Source organism: Juglans microcarpa x Juglans regia, chromosome 8D (assembly GCF_004785595.1).
Source record: "Juglans microcarpa x Juglans regia isolate MS1-56 chromosome 8D, Jm3101_v1.0, whole genome shotgun sequence".
Classification (NCBI taxonomy): Eukaryota; Viridiplantae; Streptophyta; class Magnoliopsida; order Fagales; family Juglandaceae; genus Juglans; species Juglans microcarpa x Juglans regia.
In genome coordinates, this window is record NC_054608.1 from 25,050,059 (window position 1) to 25,075,038 (window position 24,980).

General features: G+C 33.7%; 1 protein-coding gene across 1 annotated transcript; it reads right to left on the reverse strand.

Annotated features, from left to right (window-relative positions):
- Positions 1-4,263: 4,263 nt before the first annotated feature.
- Positions 4,264-8,244, reverse strand: LOC121242028 (enolase 1, chloroplastic). Its single transcript, XM_041139909.1, has 7 exons — positions 7,631-8,244; positions 6,363-6,670; positions 5,886-6,040; positions 5,494-5,811; positions 5,066-5,212; positions 4,928-4,978; positions 4,264-4,614 (listed from the first exon to the last, which is right to left on the reverse strand). The coding sequence occupies exons 1-7, from the start codon at positions 8,047-8,049 to the stop codon at positions 4,549-4,551; spliced, it is 1,464 nt and encodes a 487-aa protein (XP_040995843.1). The 5' UTR covers positions 8,050-8,244; the 3' UTR covers positions 4,264-4,548.
- Positions 8,245-24,980: the final 16,736 nt, after the last annotated feature.

The following is a 24,980-nucleotide window of genomic DNA, read 5'->3' on the forward strand; positions in this document are numbered from 1 at the left end:
ATATATATATATATAAATGTATGCCTCTTTACTTGTTGAATGAAGCTTCCATTTTCTAGATCCCAATTTACTGCAAAGGATTGATTGTTTTGAACTGCAATTTTGCAATAAATTCATACTTTCTGTCAGAATACATAGCAATGTAGATTATATCCACTGAAGTAGCAGAAATTTTATGTCTTAGATCCAAAGTGAAAGTATTCGAGTCTTCTGACATAAGCTGCATGAGCATAATTTGGTTTAATCACTCAAGAGCTTGTGAAATATGGAATACTGTTTTGTTTAGTCAGCACAGAGATAACAGCCGCATAATTTTGGGTTGGGGCAGCAAAAACAATGATCATGGGGCTCAGAGACCAACATAGCTCCAATTTATATTCAGATAAATTGCTAAACCATCTGAATTCCTGGTTTGCTTACACAGTTCAAACTAGGGGTGCTACCCACCCCCTAGGGGGCGGGGGCATCCCTTCCCCGCACCCCGCCCCGCATGGGGCGGGAGGTGGGGCTTTCACCCCTGCCCCCGGGTTGCGGGGGCGGATTCTCCCAATCTGTCCCGTCTATTTTCACTTAAAAAAAAAGTAATACATTTATTTTATTTAAAAATTATTTATAAGTCCAAAAGTAATTAAAAATACATTTTTAGATCTAAATTATAAATTTAAATTTTGTAAATATGACTATAATTTAAAAACTATGTAATTTTTAAATTTGATAATGCATATTTTGTATAAATTGTAGTGTATTAGTTTTTAAACTATGTAGTTTTTAAATTTGCGAATACATATTTTGTGAACAACTCTAACAAATTGTAATATATATTTATATATACACAATTTGTAAAATATAAATATATATTTATGTTTATATATATGTATATAATATATATATGTAAAAATGGGGGTGGGGTTGGGCCCACCCGGTCACCCGCCCCCGCTAGGAGCCCTAGATGCGGGGGCGGGGGGCGCCACCCCAGCATGGGCGGAGCGGAGTTGCCTGCCCCGCCATGCGAGGGCGAAGTGGAAGAGGGGCGGGATTACAATTTTTCTAAACTCTCGTACAAAGTATAACAAATAATTAAACTTTTTCAAATAAAATTTATATTTTAATAATAATTTATTTAACTTTTAATTTTTATCTCATCTCTTCTCTTCTGTGTAACCAAATGAGGCTAAGACTCAGAGTCTTTTTTTTTTTCTTTTTTCTTTTTTCTTTTTTGACCGATCAAAAAAAGACTTGGAGTAAGAGAGAAACACAAAAAATGGATTTCACATCATCTATTGAGAATTTAATTTTGCCTAGAGATTTACATAGGTATAATAAATTCGGGCAAGAACTCTTGCTAGACCTTGGCCAGAAAATAATTGCTTGGACATGTATGCTGAATCAGTTATAGTTATAAATGGCAAACATACCGAATAATTTCTGTAGCATTTAATGAGCATTCAGTGCTGTTTGGGTTTGAGTTTGTAACCTTAAAAATTGTTTTTAACATACTAAAAGTTCTTTTAAAGAAAAAATGGTAATTTAGTAAATTTATTAAAAAAAAAAATGCTTTTAAGTTCCAAATTAAAAAGCTGAAAGTCCACTATTTAAAAAAGCACCAAATTGAAGTTTTTATTGAAAAGGTCTTGTAGATAATGTTAACATTATATTAACCACCATAACTAACTTTAAAAATGCTTTAAGTGCACATTTATCAAACAGTAAATAATTTTTTAATAACTGATGTTTTTAATACAGTTTAAAGCTGCAATCTATATATATTAAAAAGGAAAAAAAATATTTCTTATTGCAATCCCAAACAGGCACTCAATGTTGTCTTTCCCAATGCAGATAAAAAACTTGAAATGGATATGAATTATTATCACTGAGAGTAAAACTTGTAGTGTCTTTCATTATTTCACTTGTCATTTGTTGGTTCAAAGATGAACCCGAGTAACCCTCCTTAGACATGTGAAAGAACAGGGAATATTAGGTCTGGTTTGCTTTCGAGACTAAAATTTAAAATTTTAAAAGTTTTGAAAACTTTCCCTCTAATCATTACAATTTTTTTAAATTTTTACATAAAATAAAATAAATAATTGAACTTTTTCAAATTCTAAAACAAAAATAATATTAAAAAAATATATTTTAACAATATTTTATTCAACTTTTAACTTTAATTTCAACTCATCTCATCTATAAAAATAAACGAGTTTAAGTTACACTACCTTTGCTTGGCAGTGTCCCTTATAGTCATACATACCTCTTGTACTCCACGAGGGGGTAAAAGAGACGTACCAGGCTCGAAATACTCGCTTGGGAAAGAAATAGTCAAGGAAATTGATACACATAAAACACTTTACGTGACTATATTTTGAATAAAAAATATTTTTGAATGAAGAGTATTTTTGTATAATCATTTCTGTATTTATCGTTACTCAACAGAAAAAGCTTGTTGTCCAAATAAAAATTTAGGGAAGTGCAATTTGTGGAGTCAAGTTGACATAAACTAGTCACGTTACTGCCATTTTCGGACCTTCCTTCATTTGTTTTTGTAACAAAATTTTAAATATATATATATATTATATTATTCACTTTAATTCCCTTCCGGATATGGGAATGGGATGAGAGAAAAGGAAGTGAGATCTTAGCCATCCCAACTCTCAGTATTGAGCATTCTAAACTATTATTTTATTTTGAGTTTTGCTACAAATCAATAACTGTCCACATCACACACCTCACACGTGATGTAAAAAATTATTTTTTTTATAAGGTGTGGGGTGGTGAATAGTAGCTGATAAAAAAAATTAAGATAAAATAAAAATAAATAAATAAAAGAAAAGCACCTTCCCGTTTATCCTATATATGTCATGTCATTTCTAATAGCACATAGGAATGTGATATATTTTAAGCGTTTGCTTTTATCAATCGATTAAATGGTATTTGTTTAAAATGTAACACATGAAAAATATATATGATTGAAGACGACAAAATCTAAAATGAAGAAAAGTATTACTCGAGAAAACTAGGATACGAGTTAGAGTTATTATAAGGGTCAAATCTTGAACGTTTAAAATCTTGACAAAATCTAGGCTCCATTTGGATGTTAAGAGTATCTTAGATGATTTAAATTTCTCTATAAATAGTAATGAGTTAAGATGTTTAAGTGAGTTTTGTATGTCCTATTGAGATGTGTTTATATATATGAAGATGTTTAACTTTTTTATGAAAAATTAAAAAAGTAATGGGCCATATCAATTATTGGATTGTTATAATGATAGGATAATAATAATAATAATAAATTATAGTTACAATCGTGAGTGTGCAAGCACCGTGTAATCAGTTTGAAAGAAATGAATAAATACGAGATCCACATGATAAGAAAAATAATTTTTTAATAGTAGCTTTCACTCTTTTTTAAAGCGAGTGTATAACGCTTGCACATTCCACAACTGTATATAACATTAGTAGTATATATTTTGATGGAGCGTATATTCATCCATATAAAACTAACTCAGCCTAGGATCGATGGGGGAGACGGAGGGATATTTCAGTTACATACCGAGCTCACAGCTCAACTCTCTGATCCACTACCTGTTTGTTAATTCTCTATATCCAATGCATTACATCATTTTGTATTGAGTTTTGTACAATTTGTTGGTATGGCCAAGAAATCCTTGCGTCTGTACAAAAAAGATGACCTATTCATAATCCATCATTTTAACTCAACTTGGGAAAACTACAAAATATCCCCATTTTAGTCAAGCTTTTACCACTTTTTAGGGCATATTTTTGGCAACTTCTTTGCTTTTTTGAACCCTTTTGAAAACGTCATCGACCGACTTCTCACGGCAGCCAAATTTTCCTGCTTGGCACATACCAGTTGAACATTATCTTTTCTTAAGCTAATGTTCATGATTTTTTTTTTTTTTTTTAAAAAAAATCAATGCAAGATGAAGATACTGCCTAGAAAAAGAAGGAACCAAAAAAAAAAAAAAAAAAAAAATCAATGATCACTAATTTGCATGCATGCCTATAAATACCATGCAATGTGGATGGCAATGGATCTTCATTCAAAGACATGGCTGTAGTACTCTCTGTCCTTAGCAGCTGGGTTTCCATGAACCCCATTTCCAATATCCTTCTACTAATTCTGGTCTTCTTCATTCCACCTCATATGGCTCTTTCTTTAACTTTTGTCAAGATCCCATTGCCATCAGGTGTCACTGCTGCTGCATCCATTGCCTTTCCTACCGCCCTTCCTACTACAATAGATGCTTCACAGCACAACTTTTGTTATTCACTCACAGAAAACAGTAGTTTCAGTTCCAAACGAGACACATGGATGAATTGATCAGCTAATGCTTTTAGATCACATCTAAGCTGACTGACACAAGCAAAAATTCATCTAAACTTTCCTACGTTTATTTGAGTAGCAGCTCAGATAACTTAATTCATTACAATAACTTTAATCCTGTAGATTAATTCCAGAAAGGAAGGTTGAGAGATTGCTCTTTCAAGATTGTAAAAAGAAAATTTTGACAAATAGCTATTTTCTTGTCCCTAAGGTGATCTGAAAGCTTCACCGGCATAACGCACGCTTCCGAGCTCCTCTTCAATGCGGAGAAGCTGCAACCAAAAAAAAATCCCAGAAACAATATATCGTGATGAGTAACAGTCATGAAATTCGGTCGATAAGCGAAAAACGAGCACAAGGACATGCTGGGAACATTAACGTCAATTCCAAAGATCCATGGGCTTCTTTGTGTAATCTATCAGGACTTATGAGAAACATCAGAAAGTATTACTCCATTTGTAATATTTAATATTAGTCGGTCATAAACTTATGAAATTGGGTTGAATTAGACCATACAATCAGACCAAGCTTTCAAAAGGTTATATGAAATATGAACAGAGAAGATAACTAAAGATTACAATTTACCTGATTATACTTGGCCAACCGCTCACTTCGGCAAGGAGCTCCGGTTTTGATCTGTATGATTGAAGATGCAATGGTCAACTTCAAAGCAATAACATAGATATGAATCATAGTAATGTTGATTAATCCAGCAATTAAAACCTGTCCACTAGCCAAGCCAACAGAAAGATCAGCAATAAAGTTATCCTCGGTTTCACCACTACGGTGGCTGACCATGACGCCCCAACCTGCAGCTTTAGAGTCAAGTGCTGCTTGAACAGATTCAGTCACTGTACCAATCTGGTTAACCTGATATTGAATGGACAAAAGATGAGCTAAATCAGCATAAACATAGCCTTTGTCCTCACACTGATGAGTCCAAGTAAATTTAGCAATCACAAAAGTTGAAGATTGAATGGATTACAAAGGGAAACTGTAGAAAATGAGGGAAAGAATGACAGCTACCCAAAATCAGAAAGGAGTTTAACAGGAAAAAAATGAAAAATATAAAATTTATAGCTTCATTATGAGTGAATCAGCAAACTATAAAGGTTGGGGGGGGGGGGGGGGGGGGGATTATAGATGCTTGCCTTTAGAAGTAAACCATTGCAAGCCTTTTTCTGAATGGCTTCAGCTATTCTCTTTGGATTTGTAACCAACAAATCATCTCCTACAAGTTGAATGTCAACAGAAGACTGTAGTGAAGCCCATGAGCTCCAATCATCTTGATCAAAGGGATCTTCAATTGATACAATTGGAAATTCTTTCACAAAATCCCTGTAGAGCTCACAAAGGCTCTGTGCTGAGTGCACGTGAGCTCCATCATTGGGTTGTTTCTTGAAGTCTAGATCATATTTCCCATCTTTAGTGAAAAACTCTGATGCGGCAACGTCCATTCCAATTTTAATCTGTATTGTCATTCCAAAGCCACATGAGAAAAATCTACTTTTCAAACAAATATAAAAAAATCACTACCTCCTACCTTGCCAGTGTAACCAGCCTTTTCAATAGCATCCATTAGCAATACCAGTCCCTCTCTGTTATCCTGAACGTTGGGGGCAAATCCCCCTTCATCTCCAACATTGCAAGCATCTTGTCCATATTTGGCCTTAATAATTCCCTTCAATATATGATAAACTGCTTTCTCAGAAAGATAGACCAGTTAGTTTTCTCATCATAGATGATGGGCATTTGGTTTAATTATATAACAAGCTAAGAACAAACTACATGTTCATAATGACAACGTAAGTCTTTAATTAGCAAAGACCCAAGCATTGCATAAAAAACTCAATCAATTGCAGTATGCATGTTATAATCATGCTCCATGTTGAATCACATCTAACAATCAGAGTTCCAACCAAAAAACAAGGCATGTGTATGGCTGTTAAAATAGAGCCAACAACGAACATACCAACTCAAGAAAAGGCAACTGTGGCAAGAAGAGAATTAATTCGCTTACCTTCACTACCCATGCGGAGTGCCTCTGCAAATGAGGTCGCACCTACTGGTAATATCATAAATTCTTGCATGGCCACACTATTTCCAGCATGGCTGCCTCCATTTATCACATTAAAAGCAGGAACTGGCATAACAAGCTCCTTTGTTTCTGACAGTTCTTGGATGTGCTTGTACAAGGGCAACCCCTTTGCTCCTGCACCTGCTCTGCACACGCTTAGGGATACTCCCAATATAGCATTAGCACCTAATTTTGACTTGTTTGGAGTACCATCGATCTCAAGCATAATAGCATCCACGTCAGCTTGGTTCCTTGTTAACAGAGGGGGAAAATGTCAGAGCTATAACCTACAAACAGAAGAATTAACTTTCCATCTCTAACAAGTATATCTAAACATACATCAAGATCTACGAGAATCACTAAGCAAGAACAATAAAGTTGGCAAAAGCTAGGTGTCAACAGGCTGAGAAATGAGCACACCCTACAAAGAAGCTTATTTCAGTCGTAGCCTGATTGAATGACAGTCCAGTTAGACTGACTTAGTTCGTAACCACATGCTATTGAATTGAACTACAAGAACTTTCCATAGATTTTTTTTTTTTTTTTTACTTCAAGTTAGTTCATTTCTTTACATTTTTTATCTGCTTAACACCTGTAAAAAAAAAAAAAAAATTTATTTGCCAAACAAGCAATGCTTCAATTCAAATTTTCCATACCTACCAGTAGAATAATCTCTAACTTGTATGCCATGATTCTTAAAAACCAGACGCTCTTGTATATAGTTTACTTATAATACATCCAACAATCTATTTCATTTATGGTGCACAATCGGTATGAGACTCATCCGGGACCTCTACTACAATTTGAAGGTAGCTACTCAATATTGAGCAGTGTCATTGCAGTGGCTATATGGTTAATAAAACCTCCACTACAGTGGCTATAACATTTGTTGTATGAAAAATACCTCATAGTTAGAACGGAATATCCAAAACTATATTCAAAATAATTATTCTTCGTGCTTTATAAAACTTGTAACAAAACAAAGATCTTGTCTTGATTTATTAGCCTTCATTTCACTTCATAATTCCACCTTCACTGGACTCCAATACAAATTCCAAGCTTCAAGGAAAATTCGTTCTTATTTAACCTACATTGAATCTTTTTCCAGTTAAAAGAAAAATACTTTCTCCGCGAACTCTTTTCCACACAAACAAACACTAGGCTATTAAAAATGTAAGTAATATATCAATGACAGAGAAAAAAACATGTACCGGACATCGACGCCGACGAGCTTGGGGCCAAGGATTTGGTTGATGTTATTGACGGCATTTTGGACACCTTTGCCTCCGTAAACGCTCTTATCCCCGTCTCGGAGCTCCAGGGCCTCGTAAATCCCCGTGGAGGCTCCACTGGGGACAGCCGATCGGTAGAGAGCATCGGTGATCAGATCGACCTCAACCGTCGGATTGCCCCGGCTATCAATGATCTGCCGCGCCTTGACCGACCTCACCGCATGCTCTCTCGAGGCCTTAACGACGGACGGCGCAACCGCGACGGAGCATTGAACAGTGAGGGGGCGGAGTTTGTTGGGCTTGAAGGGAGTGGAATTTTGAGGCTTTGATAAGGGCTTTGAGGGGATGAAGGGCTTTTGGAGGAGTTTGGTGGTGGTGGCCTGGAAAGCTAAAGCCATTTGTCTCTGTGTATTGTTGATGAAATGAAAGCTCAACTGTCCAAGATTCTTCGGGGAGGGGAGAGGCAGCGTTTGGAGAGAAAGAAAGTTGATGGGTTTTTATTGGGAAAAGAGTGGGCAAGTCCGCCGAGGGGCGATGAAAGCTAGAAAGTGTGTTGTGTTTGACAGTTTTGTGTGTTGTTGGGTGGTTGGAATCGGAAAGAAAGAAGTAGACGCGCGTTGAGAATTAGGCCACGAGGGGGCAGAGGCGTAATTACAAAAGGTTAGGTGAGTGTGTTTGTGTGGGGTCCATTTCCTCGTTCCACAGTCCACGCAGACGTTGAGATTTTGAAAACTATTTTCTCAAGAATTTCTAATTTTTCTTTTCGGCTAATTATATTTTACCTCTTTAAATTTTCATTCAATTCACAATATATCTCTAAAATTAATGATTATATCAAAATAGACCTACTTACTTTCAAAACTTACCAACGTGCCCCGTCTATCTACTAGTAGCGTTAAATCTAATAAAAATTACCTCAACGTGCTGCACATGTGCATAACATTTACTGTAAAGATGTAATTTTCATCTAATTTATTTATCATTAACCATATAAACTATAAAATAATATATGTTATTAATTAATGATAATAAATTGATAATAAATTAAATAAAAATTACATCTTTATAGTGAATATTATGTACATTAGCAGAATGTAGAGACAGTTTCCGTTAGATTTAATGCTGCTGATGGACAGAAGGGGCACATTGGTAAGTTTTAAAAATAAGCGGGTCTACTTTAATACAATTATTAGTTTCAATAGTACATTATGAATTAAGTGAAAGTTCGAAGGGGCAAAATATAATTAACCTTTTTCCTTTTGAATTGAGTGCATAGATGGAACATGCCGGATATAGCCATGTCCGACACACAGTTGGTAATAATTTTTAAATGAGTTAAGATAAGTTGAGATACAAATAGTAGTAATTTATGAATCTCATTGAGATGGATTTAACTTTTTTAAGTTAAGATGAATTTAATTAGGTTAAAATGTATGAAGTAGGTTGAAATGATGGAAGAGATATTCAGGGTCCCGGAAGGATAAGCCCATGTGTTGGAGGACTCGAGTATGAGGCTTCAAAAATCGAGGTTAGTCTGCAAGCCTAGGCATTCAACCTACGAACACGTGGAGGATAATGCAGTGAACAGATAACGCCTCTGTTTGATCAGGAAGGCTATCCTACTAATTTATTGAGAGTTAACCAAGATAGACTCTAAGGTCAGTCATTGTCATCACCTTCGTGCTCTTGTAAATAATACCTAAAGGAAATGTATCTTGGCATTCATTCATATATTTATGTTGAGATCACTTCTCTCTAATTTAGGCATCGGATTCCTACCGGCAGTGCCGCCATCTCTTTTAGTTGGGGGAGGGGACAGATTAAATTTTAGCCTTACAAAGACAATCTAAAAAACCAATTGAAAGTGAAATTCACTTTATATTATTATCATATTATAATAATAAAATAAAAGAGAAGATGAAATGAGAACTTACCACAAATTTTCATATGGAATTGAATTGTATAATTCATGACTATAATCACATCTAAAAGTACCATAGAAAAGGGAAGAAAAAAAAAATAAACGAGAAATAACAGATCTATGTCAACTTTACAAGCTCATAAATTCCATTTTACACAATTAATACTGAATAATATAAACCATCACCCACAAAATGAAAAGGAAAGTAAAATTAACTCAAATTAAAGGTCAGTGCAATAAAAAACCGATAGTCACATGTTATCACATCTTCTATAGAAACACGTAAGTAGTAGTTTTTTCTACTCATTCTATATTTGAAAGAAAAGTTTTTATAAGGTCTATTGATGTTTTAAAATTAATATCAGGTTGTAATTCCTTTCTATTCCAATTTATTTGAAGAAAAAATCCATCTTTATTCCAAATGTAACATCTAAGAGCATTCACATTGTGTTGAACAAATTATTTGCCAAAATTTACTCTAAAATCATCTTTTCTTATTTTAACAACTCATTTTTTTCAAAACCTCATACGTCTTACTTCCTATTCTTTCTCTTTTATTTTAAAATAATCTTTCTCTATTTTTTTCTAACCATTTCTTTGTACATTCTTAACTTCTCTATTTTTCCAAAATGTTTTCAAATTATTTATTTCTCCAAACGGTAATATTTTCAAAATTAATACTTTCGTAACAATAATAATTTTTTTTAAATCACATTTTCCCAGATGATCAATTTAAAAAAAAACAAAAATTAAAAATTTTGACTATTTTATCGAACTAACTCATATACTCAGGTGGATGGGAATGCTCTAAATGGTTCATTCCACTTCCTTTCCAAAATCTAACAAAATAAATACCCCAAATAAAGTAAACCAATATGTAACAATATTTTTTTATTTTATTTTTTCTTAATGATTAAGGAAGTGACTATTGTGAGTGTATATTTTTATTTTATTTTATTTAATGGTTAAGGATGTTTGAAAAATGATTAAAGAATAAAAAAAAAAAACTTATTTGTACTAGTATGCACATTTGATAGGCACATTTGGTAGTCATCCTAGCATTGTCCTTAACAATTATGTTTCATTTGTTCTTTCGTAATTCATTTTGCTGACTATCTTCCTCTTTACTTATGCGTACACAATGTCATCTCTTTTGAGCCCAAGTGAAGCCTTTTTTTTTTTTTTTTTTTTTTATAGAAAATAGACTTCATTTCATTCATGAAGGAAGTTATAGTTGTGACTGGTCAATATAGAGAAAACTCATATTACAAGCCAAACTACTCATCTGTTGAAAACTTTTCTGCACACAAATTTCTTTGTGACGAGCATTGTCTTAATTTCTAAGAAACTCTCTACTGACAAAACTGGTTTATCTGAGAGTATCACTCTCTGTAAAAAAAACAGAGATAACTATCCCCCACCTCCAAAGGAGGAAAGGGTATCCAACCCCGACCCTCCCAAGGAGGAAAAGGAAAACACCACCCCCTCTTCCAAAAGGGGAGGGGGTTCTCTTGCTATAGATAAAACTCCAATAGCCTATTTCTTTTATTTTCTAACACAAACAAAGAATAAAATTATAGACACTTGAAAACATTGTAAAAAAAAAGGTGAAAATACACTGGCTAAAGAGGTTGTAGTGGCACGTGAAGGACATGCGCCACTCAAGGAGCATGCTGGACAGTCGATCTTGAAGATTTCGGAGTCACTGGTACAAAAAATGCCGCACGTGGCATCGACATAAGACTTTTAGCGGTGGCGCATGGGAGCCATGCGCGCACGTTGACCTATGCATATGTGCTACACACCAGCACCGAATTCGGTAGTCTGGAAGATTGACAGGTAAGGAAACCCATGGTGGGGCGCGTGTAGGACTTTGGCCACTGGAAAACTCGAGATCGGCATTTCTCCTTTATTTGCCTTGAAAAAGCAAACAAAAACAAAAAAACATAGAACTGGGAAGAGACGTACTGGAAAGAAATTCTGGACTGGAAAGAGGGGGGTGGGGTGGGAGCTACATTAGGTTTGGGTTTTTAGCTGGGAAGCGATTTGTTGATCTTCATGTACATGTTCTTTTTCTCTTCATTGAAAACTCTTGAGATTTTCCTACATTTTCTTGTATTCATTTTTTGGAATTTTTTTTACATGCTACAATATTTTCTAGCACGTATGCAACATATTGCTTTAATCAGAAGAGAAATGCTCATTGTACTTAAGAAGAACGTACAAAAAACTTAACCATCCACATGTTAGTTATTGAATGTTGAAAATTATGAAATTTAAAATTGAATTTTAAAATAAAACTGTTAAAATGAGTCTTGTACGTAAAATTGTAGGTATATGTAACAGTACTCTAAACAAAATATCCCACTTAATTATTTGTTTTCCATGATAATTGCATTTGAATTTTCTCATTCAAGGAACCAATGTTGTGGCATGTTCCCAATTTGGATCCATTCATCGAAACAACAAAAAGAAAAAAAAATCTTTAGATAAATTCAAACCAAGTATCTTTTCTGGATAAATGACTGACGATTATAGGCTCACAAGCAAATAACAAACAAATATAGACTCTCGGTCATAATTTAAATAATTTTAAGTCACTTTAGTGTGTGTGTGTGTATATATATATATATATTATATTGACATTAATATTCAACTGGTTAAGCTTGTTTTTGAATTTATTGGACTTCTTGGTACATTTATTAGCAAAATGCCCAAATTTGTTATAAGACCAGTCCACTGCCAGGCCCAGGCCCGTGGGAAACGTTTCTAGGATCCACGTCGCACGGGTTCACGTCATTTTTGCCATTTTCATGCACGTCCCTCCTCCCCTTTTATTTTGGTTTGATCTGTTTCCTACTTCTAGTCTATATATATGTTAAGCATTTCTCAACCCTAGATTCATTTCCGTTGCCCTCTCTTCACGCAACCAGCCATCGCTTCTTCATAAAACACCAAACCGAAGGGCTCGGTTTGCATCTAGTAAACCGCCACCCCCAAAACCAATCCACATGTCGCAACTCCACCGTACTCAGTCCGCGCCAGTTCCTCAGCCACTCTGAGTTCACCACCTCAGCCGTGCGCCACTCCGAGTATCCCGCCCGGTTCTCAACTGTTGGTAAAAACCACCACCCCTATTTTTACACCAAGAAACAATGTGTTTCTTCCACCATGTGCCATCAATCTGCCAACCCACGCTGCCAGCCGTCATCCCGTCACCCTTAGTCCACCGCACGCCACCTCAGTCTCTCAGTAAGCCACCAACACCCCCTCGCTGTATCTCCCTCCTTTGGCTTGCTCTCCCTTCGTCTCTTCTCTCACATTATCTCCCTCCACCTCATTTTCAACACTCTCTCTTTCTCTCATTCCCTGTGCGACCCCGTCAGAAAGTCACCACCACCTTAGTCCAACGTCCGTTGCGCTCCCATGGTGCCACTGCCTCGGTTTTTTGTGGGTATTCCCTGCCTCACTCACGTTTTGGCCTCTGTTGGTTTTTATTTTTGGTTGTTGTTGGTAGTTACTTAAAAAAGAAATTGTTGTGTTTCAGGTAACCTAGTAGATGAAGGGTGTTATTACCCTTTTGACCTCTTTTTGTTTGAACACATCAACTGAGTGTGTATTTTGTGTTTGAAATGTGGGCTGCATGTATTTTTATTTTTTGGAGTTAGGCGCATATGGGTTTATTTTGTCAAGTTGGTATTTCTAAGAGACTGATATTTTTATCGGAATATTTATTAAGTAAATACTGATGAATTTTTTTTTTGAATGATCAGTAAGTGCAAAATCTTATTTTGAATCCTTTTAAAAGAATATTTTTTTTTTATTTAAACAAAAGTATGATTTTCTACTTATAATGATTCGATATAGTTATGTTATTTTAGTTTTATAAATCATAGTAAGATCTCAATCGTAAATAAATTAGAATTTAATGTTTTAGTCGGAGTTATTAAGTTGGATATTGATGAGTTTAAAAAGTGATGTTGGTATTTTAGGAATAATGAGAATTTCAGATTTTGAGGAATTAAAAATAGATTATTTTAGAAGTTTAGTCTTGAATATCGAAATTCGAAATTGATTGGAAATTTATGGAAATTTACGTGATTATCTTATAGGTAACGATTAATTTTGTTTGGCATTGTTGAGGAAATTTTCGAAAAGCTAAGAAGTTTAGGTAAGCGGGATTCCTATACTAGATTTGCATAAAAAGAAATGAACTAATATTGGTTTGTAAAAATGTGCATGTTGTTTTAAAAAAAAATGTGAAAAATAACCTCAGTATACGTTTTACATTCACTCATGAAATATGTATGAAAGAGAAAGTAAATATTTTGATATGAATAATGTAGACATAAGCAATATTTGACATGTTTCTGAAATATGCAAAAAAGTGAATTTCATATCATTGAGATTTTTATGCATGTGATATGAAATGATTTGGATATGTTTTTTTTTTTAATCAAATGGAAATGCTATGAATATGTTTAACACGTGTTTTGATATGATATGGATATGAAAAATATTTGACATACTTATCTGTTTTGATTCTGATTCTGAGTATGGTTTTGATATGACGATACTGGTTCACCTGATATAGTTGGTACCAACATGATATGATATGATACGTTGGAAACAAAGTGGTCTTTTATTTGTTCTTTCTTGTGTGCACACTCGGGGCTCCGAGATTGAAAAATAAAAAGTTTCACAATATCATACTGCCTGGTTTGGCCATCGAGAATAACACAACCCTACCACGGGAGTTAAATATAGTATATGGATATGACATGATACGTTACGATATGATATAATAAGATGAAGACGTGCAGTTATGTTATGCCAAAGCGGTTTTGAATATGAAAATGATTTATGAATATGAAAATATTGAAAAGTCACTCTGATTTCTTTCTGATAATACGTTTTGAGATGTGTACATGAAAATGAAATATTTTGCTCCTGCATACTAAACTTTTTAAAAATGGCTCATGTTTACAAACTAATATATGTTCTCTGCTTACTGAGTTGTGGATAACTAATCCTTTATCTTCATTATTTTTCAGATGACATTGATGACCCAGTTGGGGGCCAAGAATTGAAATTGGGGCTTGACTAGATACGGATAGAAGGTCAAGTATCTAAGAGTATCATTGTCAGTAGAAGGATTTAACTTGAGTATTTGAAGTACTTAATGTTGTTTGGACCTATTGTGACTTAAAGATGTATCGTATTATTTCGTTGAGATTATTAGGAGATTGTGAACCCCCGTTTGGTTTATGTTATTTTGTAATGATTACTCAGGGAGTTTATATTACGATTATTTGGAAAATATGAGATTGTGTACTATTTATGAAATCTTTGGAGATTTTAGATGCTTGGGGAGACAGGTTTGTAAGTAATGGATAGTAATTCTCTGACCCTTCCAGGTACGGGGCGTTACATTTGCCACAATTGAAACATTTCTCATTTGAATGGGTTTGAAAACACTTTTTCCTATTAAAAGAGTTTTTGTTTAAAGGTTTTTTTGTAAAAATCATCACGGTTTTTTCTCATTTTTTAACCATGAGGTTTGGAATATTTAACAGAGTATTTCATTTTTGTCTAGATTGAGCAATAGGAGGAAGTCTAAATTGTTCACAAAATTTTCTGATTTCATATTTGGCTTTCTTACTATTCTTCATCTGTTGACGAAGCATTATTTAATCATTACACATACTAATATCAAACTTCTTAATTGAACTGATGATATCACTATAAGTATAATCATCATAATTAAGGAGTCTTGAGATATCAGTAAGTTCATTCTTAGCTTTGTAAGCAAATAAATGAGATAAACCATCAATAAATTTTTCTTTCCAGTAAGGCTTATGACTATCTTCTCTAAGTATTACTCTGGACATGAAAACGTCTTGATATCATCTATAATTAGACATTTGACAACAACTCAAATTATTCAAATAATCACTAGTACAATTAGAAATATTGGAATGAGTTCCAACAAAATGTTTAATAATAGTGTAAATCAAGGTATTAATACCATCAAGAAGGAGAATTCTTATTCCTATAGTTTCATAAAAAATAGGTAACATTTTGTCATTATGCTTAATAGCATTCTAAATGGTTTCTTTTCCTTCAACTGTGAGATGTTTATCCCACTAACGTCGAAGCATTCCAAGAAATCCAATAGTTAAAATAGTAACTATCTCAGGTTGTTTGAGATTGTTATTAATATAAGCATCTGCAACCATTATCTTTTTTACTTATGTTTTCTGTAAGAATTCATGAGTAAGAAAATTAGAAATTGAATTATCAGTTCTTTTGATATACTCAATATCAAAATCAAATACACTTGAAATAGTTTGTCATTTGGCAAAAATATGTTTTAATGCAATGTTTTCAACATCTTTTTCTAAAACATATTTAACACTTTTACAATCAATACGTAATAAAAAAATTTTGATTTAGTAAATCACTTTGAAATTTAGACATACATTACTATGGATAGTATATCCTTTGGATTTTATTGGATAGCCAATAAAGTAACCACTAATGGTTTTGAAAACCAATTTCTTTGTATGTGGATTATAAATCCTAGCCTCTGCTGGGCAATCTCAAATGTTCAGGTGCCTTAAACTTGTTTTCCTTCCTGTCCACAGTTCAAAATGAGTCTTTGGAACTGCTTTAGTAGGAACCTTATCCAATAAGTAAACAGCGGTCTTAAGGGCTTTCATCCATAATGAAATGGATAAAGATGAATTACTTAACCTACTCCTAACCATATTCATCAATGTACGATTACGCCTTTCAGCCATTCCATTCTGTTGAGGCGTACCTAACATAGTGTATTGTGCACATATATCATGTTTTTCTAGGAGTTTAGCAAATGCGCCAGGGTGCTCACGCAATCCATCATATTTTTCACAATATTCACCACCTCTATCTGATCTGACAATTTTTACTTTTCTATCTAATTGTCTTTCAACCTCAACAATGTATACCTCTAGGACATCCACTGCTTGAGACTTTTCATTCAATAAAACAATATAAAAAAAACATAAAAAATCATCAATGAAGGTGATAAAATATTTTTCTTTACCAAAAGATGGTGAGTCAAACTCTAACACCCTGCTCCCTTATAAATACATTTTTAAAATTTTTGAGGAACCAGTGTGCTACTAAATTTGAACTTAAATAAAAAAACTTTTTCTTCTTAAAAACTTAATGATGCGCCAGATGCCAAAGATTCTATAAATAAAACAAACTTTATTAAATACTTAGAATCCAATGTAGAGTTTGTGGAAGCACTTATTTAAAACAATACTAAAATCTCATGTGTTTATCAAAATAATCTATTTAAACCTTAAATCATAAACTGAATATGACATAAACTATCTAGGCCTCTGCCTCGCCTTCTAGGGTCAAGTCATATCCTGCAGTCTCATCCTCATAAATGTCATCACCTGGGGTGGTTTAAAAACATAACATAAACTAAAATAAGTCAAGACTCAGCAAGAAATCCATCACAACATAAACATAATAAACATAAGGTTTTCATAAAAGTTTTCATGCTAAGAGCTTAAATTCATGATTGTTCATACTGATACTTATGCTATGCATGACTAATTTATCTGACTTAACTGATTGATCTGACTAACCAACACACTTAACCCTGTGTGCGAGGTTGTGCACGGGCTGCAAAGGGAGCCGCTAATAGTATTCTGGCATACTGTGGTGGATCACGCTTGAGTCAATGGCTTGCACATCCACCCTGATCTGAACTGCATTGGTACCATGCATCTAAATGGTCATTTGATTAATTGATCTAATCTTATCTTGCACTTGAACTTAAGATAGCTTACGTGTCTTATGCACATGAGATGCATGACATGATACATACATAATTATAATTTCTGAATCTGAACATGATGCGGAATGACATGATTATATGCTATGTTGGATGACATGAGTGGTACATAAAAATGTTTGTCAAAGAACTGTCTCTAATAATAATCTATATAAGCTGAACTGTAATGATCCTAATTTGTGATCAAATTACTTACACCATGACATTTTCTGATGTCTCCATCACAAAATCGATCACCTATAAAATATGCAAGTAATTTTCATAAATCTCTAATTAAACATGACTTTGTAATTATAACCTAAGATACTAAAATAACCTATATTCCCCAAAACCTAAAATTTTAATAACACTAAAATCATTCTCAATGGTTAATCCTAAAAAGATAGGGGTCTTTTTGTAATTTGACTAACTCACCTAAAATATATGGTATAGGTTGCATTGATTCGTGATTGGACTTACACAAGAGGCAGTGGGCTTACCGTGAGCTAGGTAGTGCAATGTGAGTTGATGGCCACTCCGGCAAGCTGGGCGACTATGCAAGTGAGGGAGAGTGATGAGAGAGAGAGAGATTTCGGGAGTGAGAAAGAGAGAAAAAGGGAGGGAACTGCTTGTTGTGGCTTACCGGGAGAGACACGACAAACCTGGAGAGGCGTGGAGTGCTTATCGGAGTTTTCTATGCCAGTGGTAACGACGTGGAGGGAGTTGGTACCGTGGGGTGGCTGAGTTATGGCTCACAATGGGGAGAAAAATCCTCTATTTTCAATGGTGCAAAACAGAGTATTCCGTAGTGCAATTTCGGTGTTTGGGCACGATGGTGGTTTGAGTGGGAGATGCGACATGGTTGGCTTTTAAAGGTGTATGAGAGGTGGAATGGTGGTGCAACTTGGTGGCTCATGGTCAAGCAGTGGCATCAGTTTCTATTTGTCTTTGCACGGTGGCTGAGGGAAGAAACGTGGGCTGCATTCCCATGGCTGCAACACTGGTTTGGCTTCCATTGGCAGTTCATTGCGTGGGTGTCGTGAAGGGCTGGACGTGGCTACTTCATTGCACTGCGGTGCAGTGGTGATAGTTTACAGTGGAGGGAGAGGAGAGGGACAGCAGGTCGGTGGTTCACGAATTGGTTGAGTGCTTGAACGTGGGGCTTAAGTTTTTGGGATGCCCTGAACGTAGAGGGAGGTTGCGGCTTCAGGTTCTTCATGCAGGAGATCTAACTGTATGTATATATATAGATGATAGAGAACCAAAAAAATAAACCTGCATGCGGAGGAAGCGGACGCGATGAAGCTGTGCACGCAGTGAAAAACAACAGACGTGAATTGTGTAGAACGTAGAGTCTGAAACAAGATATCACGGGCTTGGGATTTTTAGCTCATTTCAAGTATTTGGGCCACATCTAATCCTTAAAAGAAAAACATTTGTTTCATAAATTCCTCGGCTCATATCAAGATTCCAACAAAAATATTTAATGATATTAACTAACATGGCAAACCCAATAAAAATTCGATATTTGCCAAAATAAAAATCATAGACCCATAGTCTATTCCAGAAAATACTCGAACACTCAATTGAACTTCTATAATAATTGGGCCATTAATCTAATTTAGGTCCAATGAAATTATCCATAATTTATCTCTAATAATATTAGATCAGGTCGTTACACAAATGGCCCACAAATGTCTGTATGGACAATTTCAAGAAGTTCTCCACTTCTTATTGCACCCGGTTTTTTTTTTTTTTTTCCCTTAATACAATCCACACAAACATCGTGATTAGTAAAATCTAGGTTTGGCAAAATCTCATCTTTTACGAATCTCTCTATTCTTTCTTTAGATATATGACCCAAACATTTGTGCCACAAGATGGAAGAATTTTTATTGATTAGGTTACGTTTAGTTTCAACATTATGATGCAGGGTTAGAAGGCTTTCAGTAAAATGACTATTAAGATTCAATTTATATAAACCATCACATAAGCTCCTAGAACCAACAAAAGAATAATTTTTAAACAAACTTAATCTTCTATTACGGAATGAAAAAGAATAACCTTCGAGGTCGAGGTTAGACATAGAAATCAAATTACGAGAAATTGAAGGAACATAAAGTGTCTGAAACAAATCTAGATAACAATTACTGTATACAAATAAACGATGTCCTGGTAGCAACCACTGGAACTTTGACTCCATTTCCCATGACTATGGAACTTTTATTTGGGTTTAAAGTCTGGATTGTAAGGAAACCCTGCATCGAATTGGAAACATGAACAGTGGAACCTGAGTCAATCCACCAAGTATTAGAAGGGACTTCAATAAGATTTGATTCAAAACATACGTAAGCTAAAGACTTACCTTTCTTTTCAAATCATGCCCTACATTTGTGGTAATCTCTCTGAACATGACCAAACTTTTTATAGAAATGGCACTTGATACTGCTTTGTCCCCTCTCATGAGCCTCTATACCTTGAGGAGGCCCAGTGACCTTAGGTGGTTCTGCCCTTTTGCCCTTCTTAGGCTTCTTCCACTTCCTATTGGCTCTTTGACTTATAAGGTGAACTGAATAATGTCCTTGTTGCTTAAGCCTTGCCTCTTCTTGAACAAGTATACTAGCTAATTCATTTACATTCCACTTATCCTTAATAGTGTTATAGTGAATTCATACTAAGGAGGCAGGGGGTTCAAAATAAATTGCACGAGAAAGAACTCATCCACATTCATCCCTCCCAAGAGCCTTTAATTTAGCAGGTAGATTTGACATTTCAAGGATGTGTTCATGCATCCCACGTGTACCATCAAACTTCATGGTGGTGAGTTCAGGCATCAATGTCCCAACAAGAGACTTATCAGCTGAACGAAAATGTTCTTCCACAATTTTAAAGAATTCCTTACTAGTTTTACATTAGAAAGTGTTGACTTAATATTGTTCTTAATACTCATTTGTATGAACATAATGCTCAATATATTCGATCTTACCTAAGAATGATATAAAGTGTTTTGTTCCGCACTACTTTCCTCAGTAATAGCAGGTGATTTCTCAGTTCGGAGTGTCAAATCAAGATCCAGTATACCCAGGTAAAACTAGACTTGTTCAGACCAGTCTGAGAAATTTGTTCCATTTAGGATCAGAAGAGATGAAGCATGCAAATGAAGTGAATCAGGAACTGAAACTACAATTAAATATATGTTCACAATATTAATGCTTTGAGTTTAGAAAAAATAATAAACAAGCAATAAGTAGTACTATTGCAACACATCTTTGGATGAAAATTACAACATACAAAAATAAATTTTTTAAACTATTATGGTGATTCCCTTTCACCTATTAGAAATAATTAATAGTGCATCCATAATCAGGCAGGTCCATTACCTTTGGCTATCCGGTTCTCACTCTGAATTAAGGATACACATTAATTATTTTATCTTAGTTTATAATCACTTGAAAAGTGGTGCCCCTTTGGGCCAAGCCAAGATATTCTCATGATTAATATATATATATATATATATATATATATATATATATATTCAAAAAAATTTGCAAAGTCATTTTCTTAATACTTGGGATATGAGTATTAAGATCCAAAACATACAGCTTGAAACCTGACTTTCTAGTTGGATCACTTTGGTGATCACCAAACTATTTCTTAAAATAGATCTCAAGTTGAAATAATCACTTTGTAAAACAATCAATCATCAATTACAACATGTAATTATTTACACAGTTTCATGTATGTGACAATTTCATATTCAAATAAATTATAGATATACAATTATAATATACCAGTACAATCAATATCATTGATAAACATGAAACATATATTCCCAGATTTTGTAAGTAACACATGTTTCATGGACTACAGTTCTATGCTTGTAGAACAAATTATATGCAACATTATCAATCAAATATAAAAAATAGACATCATGTTGAAAAAACAAATATGCACTATATAAAAAGAATGTGATTTGATCAATAAATGTCATTGGCATCATTAGAGTCTAAAACAAAATAGAAGTAGTGAATATAGGAGAATCTCATGGATAAGATAAAAACAACATATACCAATCATTCAATAGAATTAAAATCCCACTCATCTGGGAAGATAGTCACTTAATGGATAAGTACGTGATAATGTAAATAAAAAAAGAAAAATACTACTCTTACCACTCATTTCTACCGCTCATTTCTACTATTGTGATTTTTAATTTTTTTTTAATTTCTTTTTACTTAGTGATTAAGTATTTTTTAATAATATCGTATTTTTTTTATTTTTTTAAAAAAAATATTTAAAAGTACTAAAAAATACATGAATGAAAAAGCAAAAATAAAATAAAATAAAAAATCCTATCATGATTTTTGTGGGAGACTTCAGGAGTTGTAGCGGAAGAGAAAAAGTCAAATAATAAATCTTATCAAACATAACCGATCAAATCCAATGAAATCTTGCACAAATATCTGATTCCAACAAATAGATAATGGAAAATCATGCAAGCCTTAACGGTGCTCTGATACCACATGTAAATTGAATAGACGTAAAAACTGAAATAGATCTCAACTTAATATTTCATGAATCCCAAGATGACTATCGTGATTTCCATAATAAATAAAGAACATACTGGAATCCATAACAATTTCTTCAATTAAATCTTGATCGGATAAAACGTAGAATTCACCAAGAAAAATAGGTCTCTCTCTCGTAGTACTGTTTTTTCTAAAAGTCAAACTCATGTGGGACATTAAGTGTCTAACACTATAGTGTTGAGTACAAACATCATTACTATATCTTCCAATGTATGGATAGCTCTTTTCCATTGATCACTGATCGATCTGTGTGTTGTAAGATGTGCTAAACTTCAACTTCGTGCCCATGACTTTCTGAAGGGTCAACTAGAAGAATGATACGTATGTAGCTTAATTAGTAGTCCAAGTCACAAGGTGCGGAGATATTCCTCGCTCCCTTTAGCATATTTATAGAGAGCATCTATATGTGTGTGTGTGTACGCATTTCAGTCATTTGTGCATATATGTCCATGCATGCATGCATGCTATTACTGTGGCCACTGTATGTTCTTGGTAACACAATTGATTAGCGTGCACAAGGTCCACATGCTGTCAAATGTTGCGTGGATTTGGCGTAAAACATCAAGCGAGGTCATCTGTGAAGCCAATTGCTAGGACCACTCCCCACTCTAGTAGGAGATGGGTAATAAGCACTCCAAAGAACATGTTGCATGTCTTTAGATATGACTCTCGACTCATATTGGATCTTATGGAAAATCCATAATGCCAAGTTGGTTTAATTAATATCCCGTGCAAATTGTACAAACTGGTTTAATAAATAATGTGCAAATTGTACAATATTGATTTAATTAATAAGAGTAATGCTACATACAATCGTGAAGTGTGCAAACGTCGTGCAGTCGCATTAAAAAAAATGTGATTTACTATAAAAAAATTAATTTTTTTTCATATGAGTCTTATATTGATTAACTTTTTTTTAAAGTAATTGCATGACATTTGTATATTCATGACTACAATTATCATTTCTCAATTAATAAATGGGTAATAAGATTTCATTTTCTCGGTTTACTTAGCATTTTTCATGCAATAATAATGCACTCTTATGTACAATACTGTATGCAAATTATCTGTCTCATCTGGCGCATCTCACATAATTTGTACGTAGAACACCCGCACCATCTTCGGGTAGAAGGGTCCTGTACAGGCACAAACCTGTCTTCAACCTTGTCGTATATATGATAATGTCCTACCTACTACCCGTATCAGTTTCGCAAAAATGATTTATCAAAAGATAATTCTACTATATCTCCTAATTTATATCACTTATTTTTTTTAACGTGACACCACGTTATGATACACGTGTCTTAATAAAAAAATAAAAAATAAAAAATATATAAAATAATAGAGGGAATCTAAGGTTTTAATTTTTCTCTTTTTATATTCTTGGGTGCCATTTTATTGTAAATATATATTTTGAATATATTTTCTAATTTTTTTAATGAGCTCCATCCCATTTGTAGCTCCATGTTAAGGGACAAAAAATGAGTAGTATAAATTAAGAGGTATAATAGCTTTCTTTTTAGGGAAAAGCTTGTATGCCGCCCAAAATATACCGCTCTAGTGTTCCGTTGCAATTTTTTTTTTTATATATATATATTTTTTACTTAGTGATTCAGAAAGTGATTTTAAGTGTATTAGTGTATTTTTTTATTTTTTAAAAATACTTAAATATATTAAAAAATGAAAAAAAAATGAAAAAAAAAAAAAAAAACTAAAAAGTAACAAGGTAGAAACAAGCAGTGCTACTCCAGCAGTAGAGTAGCACCGCTCTTCTTTTTATCAAAACTTCTTGCTCAGCAGGCTTGTGCAGAAATATAATGGGCTCAGCCTGCCCACGTGACCTGATCCGAACCTTTTAAGATAAGAGTAACACTACATGTACTGAAATTTTGTCTCGAATTAGTGTCCCGAAAACTACATTTCATCTTTTTCTTTTTCTTTTTTTTCATGTATTTTTTTAATCATCATAAACATTTTTTTAAAAAAATAAAAAATTCATAACATCATTAAAAACACTTCCTTAATCACTAAGTAAAAAAAAAAAAAAAATTTCAGAACACATTTTCGGGACACCAATTCGAGAGGTTTAGCATTTCTATTAAGATAAAGTTGGATTGATCTTAAAATCAGGTTCAACATCATCAACCCGATAAAATGACTAGCGAAACTGAGAGCACTCTCAATAGATCTTTTAAAATACATCTAAAGTCTAAATATGTATTTTTTTTCTTTTTTTGTCAAAAAATAAGACTCAATACACCATGTAAAACTCCTCTATTTTACATCTATCTACAGTGAACTTACTACATGTGATGAAATGCTAATTAGAATTATTCTATTATTGTAAAATGGTTATATTACTCAACATCCTACACCACATACTATACATATTTTATTTTATGTATTTTATTTTACTATTTTATTCATGCTAAACTAATTGAATTGTTCTACTTATCATCTATACACTACATACTTATTATGAAAAAAGAAAGAAAAAATTAAAAGAGGTGTAGTGTGTGGATTGCTAAGTAGAATTATTCTGTTTACAATCCACTACCAAATTTTATTTTTCCTATTTTACATATTAATTTTTACAATAAAATAATTCTACTTAGCATCCTACACACCACACATTACACCTCTTTTAATTTTTTTCTATTTTTTTTTTCGTTAACAAATATATGGTGTATGAATGATTAATAAAATAATTCAATTAGTTTAGCTACAATAAAATTAAAAAATAAATAAATAAATTAAAATATGTATAGTATTTGGTGGGGATGAGAACGATATAACAAAGTTTTGACTTTCATACCATACTAGCTGATACGATCGAAATATACTATTTTTGTGGTGTAGCCGGTATAGAGAATTGTATAGTTTTATACCGATCAGAATTTCGACCGTTTCGACCTGTATTAGCCTATATTTAGGCCCGTACCCGCCGATATTTCAACCTTCACTTTTATTTTTTCATTTCTTCAA

Excerpts from the sequence above, each read along its gene's own strand:
- LOC121242028 (XM_041139909.1), bottom strand. The coding sequence starts at position 8,049 with ATGGCTTTAGCTTTCCAGGCCACCACCACCAAACTCCTCCAAAAGCCC. Across the intron at positions 4,979-5,065 it reads TTGGCTTGGCTAGTGGACAG|ATCAAAACCGGAGCTCCTTG; the intron begins GTTTTAATTGCT and ends TCAATCATACAG. Across the intron at positions 4,615-4,927 it reads GGTTGGCCAAGTATAATCAG|CTTCTCCGCATTGAAGAGGA; the intron begins GTAAATTGTAAT and ends TTTTGGTTGCAG.